Here is a 7,229-nt window from a genome sequence, read left to right on the forward strand (position 1 = left end):
GATAGTGTTCTTTACAGAAAAACTTCCACTAATAAATGCTCCCTTCTCCGAAAAAAAAAAGAAAGAAAGAAAGAAAGAAAGACTAGAAGTAGAATGTCACCATTTTGCAGTCTCTGATGAATGTCAGAGCCTGGCAGCCATTGGCAATGGATACTAAACTTAGGTGATAGACTGATGGGGCACTTTATAATGGATGAACTGGACTGATGACACCTGGACCTGCCGACTAAGCTCACCTAACAGACAGCCAGATATTATTGCATACTGCAGTGATGCAGCGGTACACAGTGCCGCCTATTAAGTACACAGTACTGACTCAGACAAAATTGAATTTGAATCTGATTGAGCCTCTTGAACAAACTGCCAGTTTACAGGAGATACGGGGCAGAGGTACAGGTTTAACAAGACCACAGGGAAGTAAGCAGTCACTTCTCTGTTAGAATTTCCCTCATACATTGTGGGAAATTCTTTTAGACAAATGACCTAGTTTTTTCAACAGGTGAATGGCCAAGAGAAAATAAGAGAAGGGGAATTTTATGGTTTAAAAGATTTGAGAGACAAAAAAGAAAACCCCAAAAACATGGAATTAATAATCCCCTTTGGCTTCCCCATCCCTGGTATAACAAGGATATATAACCTTCAAATTCTTTATCCCTTGGACAGCCAACCTCTGATGTCTCCTGCACATTCCTGACCCCTGATGTTGTGATCTGATGTCCCGCCACATGAATGCCTCTGGCAGAATAACTTCCTTCCCACCCGAGTTTGGCTCTTGGTTCCTTAGGGAGAAGTCGGGTGGTGGGTGTTATTTTCCTCTATGCATTTCCATCTAATTCTCCATGTCTTCCTTCAGCTTATTCCCAGCACCTGGATAATGAGATCAGTCACAGCAGCTACCTGGGCACTGACTACCCCACAGCCATGACCCCCACTTCCCCTCGGCGCTACTCCCCAGTGGCTAAGGACTTACTGGGGGAGGAAGACATTCCCCGAGAACCGAGGCGAATTGTGATCCACCGGGGCTCCACAGGCCTGGGCTTCAACATCGTGGGTGGCGAGGATGGTGAAGGCATCTTCATCTCCTTTATCCTGGCCGGGGGCCCTGCAGACCTCAGTGGGGAGCTGCGGAAGGGGGACCAGATCCTGTCGGTGAGGGAAGGCCTGCCCCTGCCTGCACCACCCCTCCCCTCAGGGCAGAGCCCAGAGCTCTTGGAGAGGGGTGTGGGTGGGCTGAAGCCCAGTCCTCTGACTGGATCACTCCCTGCTCCACTTGGACTGAGAATTGCTGCCTCCCTGTCTCTCTTGACTCAGCCTCTCCTTCTCTCTCTAGGTCAATGGTGTTGACCTCCGCAATGCCAGCCATGAGCAAGCAGCCATTGCCCTGAAAAATGCGGGTCAGACAGTGACGATCATCGCTCAGTATAAACCAGAAGGTACCAGGCTGGAAGCTTCCCATCTTATGGGCTAAGATGGTTCTTAGAACTCTGTCTTCCCAGCTGATTGCTTCAGCAGGGCCAGAGGGCTGTGGCAGTAGGATGGGGACAGAGCTCAGGAACCATCTTGTTCTTCCTCAGAGTACAGTCGATTTGAGGCAAAGATCCACGACCTTCGGGAACAGCTCATGAACAGCAGCCTGGGCTCAGGGACCGCTTCCCTGCGGAGCAACCCCAAAAGGGGTTTCTACATCAGGTCAGGCTTCCCAGGCTGGGCTCCTCAGACCCCTTCAGATTCCTCTGCAGTCTGTGCCTCAGTCTGCGCCTTCCCCTTCTCTCAACCCTGCTTGCTCTAGCTCCCCTACCCAGGCCTGGTGCTCAGCTGGTATTCTGGGCCTGGCTGCACAGGCTAACGTTTGAAATACTCCTTAGCAATTGGAAAATAGCCTCTTCCCTGGGTATCCCAATTGACTAGCCCCTAGTCACCCCAGCATTTCCCCAGGACTTTCAGACATTCCCACAATTTGGCACCTTGAAGGTGAATGCCTGGCACTGCAGGGGATCTCTAGGATATTTTGAATGTTGCCCCAGCCTTCATATCCTGTTGTACCTGTCTCCTGTCTCTTCAGTAGCGTTTTGTCCCCTTCTTAGGGCTCTCTTCCCCACTGATGTCTCTTGCACACCCTCCTCCAGAGCAGGTACTGTGGCTTAGGTTTTTGCCAGACCACATCCCTTCCCCAACTTTTTTTCTCTCTGATTCTGTTGGTTTGCACGACCTGGCCTCGTCTGCCGCTCTGCTCTGCAGATGTTCAGAGCTGTCAGCCTCGGCCTGCTCTCTTTCTGGCAGTCTGGACCTATAATTCTGGCCATCTGCTTTCTGACCATCTCCACTGGGATATTCCACAGGCATCTCACACTCACATTCCACACTGAGCTCGTTGTCTTTCTCCTGTGCACCTGTGTTCTCTTGCTGAATCAGCGTTTTCTCTCGCTGAACGGCGCCCTGGTCCACCTCAATACTGGCTCAAACTTGAGTCCTCGCTCTGTCCTTCTTCCTTGCTGGGGTCCATTTGGTCCCCAAGGTGGTTCTGACTCCCAGATGACACCAAAGGATCCTGGGATCTCTTCCCTTCTCTCCGGCTCCGTTGCTTTACTCCACATTTTTGTTCTCTCAGAGAGAGAGAGGGGTTGTTCCTTCTTTTGTCCTGACCCTAGAGACTGCAACTTTTTGACAGGAATTTGATGCTAATAAGGGTAACCAAAGTTTGCAAACAAAGGCCCTTTCTGTGTTGTATGAATTTGGGTAGATTGAGGGTTACCCCTGTGACTTTGTGATCCACATGTGTACTGAAAACCGCTTTCTTGAGAGGGTGGAGTTCTGTCTCTTGCTTTGCAAATTGCACTCAGTGTGGACTGAATGATGGCTAATAGTTGTGATTACAAGTCATAGACTTTTTGGGTTCCTCAGAATCCATGGTGCTCGTGGGCATGCCATCAGCGGACCTCCAGGCTGGGTCTCAAGGTGACTGGTACACCTTTCCTGAAGTCCTCAGCCAGGCTCTGACTGATAGCCACTTACCCTCCAGGGCCCTGTTTGATTATGACAAGACCAAGGACTGCGGCTTCCTGAGCCAGGCCTTGAGCTTCCGCTTTGGAGATGTGCTGCATGTAATCGACGCTAGCGATGAGGAGTGGTGGCAGGCGCGGCGGGTCCACTCTGACAGTGAGACCGACGACATTGGCTTCATCCCCAGCAAACGGCGGTGAGGCTCCTGGGGTCTGTAGCCTTCCTGCCACAGGTGCTGAAGTTCCCAGGGTCCCTTAGCGTGGGTAGCCAATGGGAATGGGTCTACCCTCTGGCCTCTTGGGAGTCTGCTGAGCCTTCCTGGGGACCATGGCTCCCATGAACCTTTGGGGTAGACAGCTCTTTTTTGAGGAGTTCAGGGTCCAGTGGCTGCCTGGCTGCCTGGAGACGGGGTTATCAGCTGGTCCAGAGGGTAGGGCCTTAGGGCATTTCTCTATACTTATCCCTACATTTATCCCACAGGGTTGAGCGACGGGAGTGGTCAAGGTTAAAGGCCAAGGTAGGTGAAGGAGAGGTGAACTTGGGTGGAAGAGTGGGGGCTCACGGAGCTAAGCTCTTGACCAACCCTGTGGTCTGCTTTTTCTTCCTAGGATTGGGGCTCCAGCTCTGGATCACAGGGTAGGTAGGGTCAATTTGGGAAGACCTGGGGTGAGAGAAGTACTGAGCTTCTCTTGACATCCTCAGGAAGGTGAGACAGGGGCTCCAGGTCCCTGTCTCAGAGCCCCTCGCAGATGCCCTACCTCCCACCAGGTCGAGAAGACTCTGTTCTGAGCTACGAGACGGTGACACAGATGGAAGGTGAGCCCTGGCCCCTGCCTCAGCCCCTGCTCCTGCTGCTCCCCACACTCTGTTTGTAGCCTAAGCTGGACTCTCTCCCCCCAGTGCACTATGCTCGCCCCATCATCATCCTTGGGCCCACCAAGGACCGTGCCAATGACGATCTTCTCTCCGAGTTCCCCGACAAGTTTGGATCCTGTGTTCCCCGTGAGTGCTGGGGCCTTGGATGGAGGTGGAGGTGGAGGTAGGGGCAGGGCAGGGCAGGACCATAGACAGAGCCGCCTGAGGGCATCGGTGTGCAGGGGGACACAGGGTTCTCAGAGAATGGGTGCTTCTCAACCACCCTCACATTCCTCAGCAGCCATTCCCAGGCCAGGGACTAGGAGGCCCCTGAGGGTGCTGGGGGAGGCAGTCCTGTCCTTCCTCAGTCTCGGACTCCCCAGTGGCCCCTTCCACTGAAGACCAGCTGGGCACTGTGGGGGTTTGATTGATGCAGGCAGCTTTAAGCTAGAAGGATGGTGGTTAGATCTTTGGGGGGTGGGGTGACTTCCTGGCAGATACGACACGGCCCAAGCGGGAGTATGAGATAGATGGCCGGGATTACCACTTTGTGTCGTCCCGCGAGAAAATGGAGAAGGACATTCAGGCACACAAGTTCATTGAGGCCGGCCAGTACAACAGCCACCTCTATGGGACCAGCGTCCAGTCCGTGCGAGAGGTGGCAGAGCAGGTAGGACCCAGCGGGCACCCAGTCCTCTTCCTCCTCCCCTCTCCCCCCCATTGCCCCCCTCCAGCTCTCTCTAACTCTCTTTCTCTCTGTCTCTTTCCCTGCTGGGTCTCGACTCCGCTCCTCCACCTCCTTCTCCTCTTGGGCAACTCTGTCTGACCGCCTGCTCCCTCGTGCCCCTGCTCCCCCACCTCCCTCGCTTCCTGACCCCAAACTCCCACCATCTGTCCCCTTTCTTGCTTCCTCCTCCCTTCTCCTTGCCCCATTTCTCCTCTCTTCCTGTGACCTTGGCTTTGGTGGCTCGGCCTCCCCCACTTGGTCCCTGCTTTTTGCCTGACTCCCCTTGGGCTCTCTCCCCTCTCCTTACCTTTTCCTGGGACCCCACTCCCCTCTCCCATTCCTCTGCTAACTCCTTTTCCCTGCTGCTCCCCACCCTGCCCTTTCTCCCTCCATGGCTTCTTTCTCCATCTGCCTCCCCTCCCTCCCATCTGTCTCTCCTTGTTCCTTCCATCTGTCTGTCCTCTGTCCGTCCTCCCCTCCCTCCTCCCTTTATCCTACTTCCTTTCTCCTTTTCCTTTGCTTTCTTTCCCCACCTGTCCCATCGCTGCCTTCGGCACCCCTGCCCGACTCACTGCTGCCCCTGCTGCCCTTGCTCTGCCACCATTTTTGGGTTCCCTCCCTGCCTGCTCCTCCTCCCTTCCCTCATTCTGCCCCATCCTTGCCTCCTCCCTTGCTCTCCATCTTCCCTTTCCTTTTTCTCTCTGTCTTTTACTCGGTCTGTCTATCCCCCCTTCCCTCCCTGATTCTCTCTGTCCACGTGTGTCTTGACATCCATGCCCTTTTGGCCACCCCCTTGTTGCCTACTTTTCCATGGCCTGTGTCCCATCCTGGCACCGCTGTCTGTCCTTTCCCACCACCCTCTGGTCCCCCTCCGCCCACCCTGCCTGCCCCCAGGGGAAGCACTGCATCCTTGATGTCTCGGCCAATGCCGTGCGGCGGCTGCAGGCGGCCCACCTGCACCCTATCGCCATCTTCATCCGCCCCCGCTCCCTGGAGAATGTGCTGTGAGTATGGTCCCGGGGGCCTCTCCTCCGCTCCCCCACACCTGTGGTCCTGGGCCTCACAAGGCCTCTATGTTGAACTCTCAGAACCCTGGACAGCAGCTCCAGCAGCCCTTGAGAGGGATCTACCCGGAAAGCTGAAACCCAGAGGATGCAGGGAGTCTGGGCCTTTCTCCTCCTCTCCTGCCTTGGGCTAGGCAGGATTACAACTCCCAGCAGCCCCTGGGGCACATGCCAGCCAGGGCGAGCCAGGATCAGAGCTATTGGGAGTTAGAGGCTGAATCTCTTCTGCGGGGCTGAAGGCTGGAAGGACAAAGCTCCAGAGAGAGCCCTGGAGTAGCCACACCTGGTTGGGGTGGGTTGCTGGTGGGGGCTCATCTGTGGCCCCAGAGGACATTGGGAATTGTATTTTTTCTTTTGCTGTGTGCTCCAAATAATTAAATACTGGTTGTCATGCCACTGCACTCCAGCCTGGGTGACAGGGTGAGATTCCAACTCAAAAAATAAAATAAAATAAAGTCCTGGTTGCAACTTAACATCCCTGGATGAAGGAGGTAAAAGGCAGGGTAGGGTAGGGCCCACCCTCAGGTCTTCGTCTCCCTCCCTCTTCACAGAGAAATTAACAAGCGGATCACAGAGGAGCAAGCCCGCAAAGCCTTCGACAGAGCCACCAAGCTGGAGCAGGAGTTCACAGAGTGTTTCTCAGGTGAGGCTGCCACGAGGGCACCTGTGCTCAGGTTAGAAAAAGCTGCCCCTCCTGGGCAGATGGCTTAGAAAGAGGGGCCCCCTATGGGTGGGTGCAGCCCCTCGGCCCAGGCTTGGAGAATTAGAAGCAGGTGCCTCTTCCTCCGGGCTTGTGCCACACACTTGGCCAGGCACCCTCTAGCCCTTGGCCTTACTCCCTGCTCCCCTCCCCACTCCCAGCCATCGTGGAGGGTGACAGCTTTGAGGAGATCTACCACAAGGTGAAGCGTGTCATCGAGGACCTCTCAGGCCCCTACATCTGGGTCCCAGCCCGAGAGAGACTCTGATTCCTGCCCTGGCTTGGCCTGGACTCGCCCTGCCTCCACCACCCGGGCCCTGGGTCTGGACTGAACTGCCCAAGCCCTTCGCACCCCCTGGCCTCCCTCCCGCCCCTTCTTATTTATTTCCTTTCTAACTGGATCCAGCCCGCTGGAGGGGGGACACTCCTCTGCATGTATCCCCACACCCCAGAACTGGGCTCCTGAACCCCAGGAACCTGGGGTTTGGGGGAGGGGCAGCTGGGCTCCTGGTCCCGAGCCCTTGCTCCTTAGGACCCCTACCCCTGCCCGCCCCCAATGCACACACAGACCCACCGGGGGCCACCTGCCCTCCCCCATCTCCCACGCACATTCCAGAAGTCAGGGCCCCTTCAAGGAGCACCCGCTGCAGGGATGCAGGGCTACAGGCCTCCGCTCTCTCCTGAGGCAGGGTCTGGGGTCACCCTTGCCCTCATGACTCCCCATGTCCCTTGATTTCTCATTTATTTTTTCCACTTTTTTTCTTCTCAAAGGTGGTTTTTGGGGGGAGAAGGAGGGGACTCCACTGTGGGCCCTCTGCATTCCACATGCCCCCCACCTTTTTTCTTTGACGGTTTGCATGAGTGGAAGGTCTAACTGTGGCTT

The 7,229-nt window shown here is 55.4% G+C and overlaps 1 protein-coding gene across 7 annotated transcripts in view; it reads left to right on the top strand.

Moving 5' to 3' along the window:
- DLG4 (discs large MAGUK scaffold protein 4) overlaps nt 1-6,761 on the top strand; it is a 27,081-nt gene extending 20,320 nt beyond the window's left edge. For all 7 annotated transcript variants that reach the window (XM_008060925.2, XM_021713863.1, XM_008060924.2 and 4 more), the window contains 12 exons: nt 854-1,149; nt 1,331-1,433; nt 1,575-1,689; nt 3,020-3,196; nt 3,481-3,517; nt 3,609-3,636; nt 3,769-3,816; nt 3,901-4,002; nt 4,353-4,525; nt 5,477-5,586; nt 6,198-6,289; nt 6,508-6,761. In XM_008060925.2, the coding sequence (XP_008059116.2) occupies nt 854-1,149; nt 1,331-1,433; nt 1,575-1,689; nt 3,020-3,196; nt 3,481-3,517; nt 3,609-3,636; nt 3,769-3,816; nt 3,901-4,002; nt 4,353-4,525; nt 5,477-5,586; nt 6,198-6,289; nt 6,508-6,614 (1,388 nt within the window). In that variant the 3' untranslated portion in view covers nt 6,615-6,761. The remainder of the gene's footprint in view (nt 1-853; nt 1,150-1,330; nt 1,434-1,574; nt 1,690-3,019; nt 3,197-3,480; nt 3,518-3,608; nt 3,637-3,768; nt 3,817-3,900; nt 4,003-4,352; nt 4,526-5,476; nt 5,587-6,197; nt 6,290-6,507) is intronic.
- Nucleotides 6,762-7,229: the final 468 nt, after the last annotated feature.

This window comes from Carlito syrichta, unplaced genomic scaffold, assembly GCF_000164805.1.
Source record: "Carlito syrichta isolate Samal-C Ts95f unplaced genomic scaffold, Tarsius_syrichta-2.0.1 Scaffold304770, whole genome shotgun sequence".
NCBI lineage: Eukaryota > Metazoa > Chordata > Mammalia > Primates > Tarsiidae > Carlito > Carlito syrichta.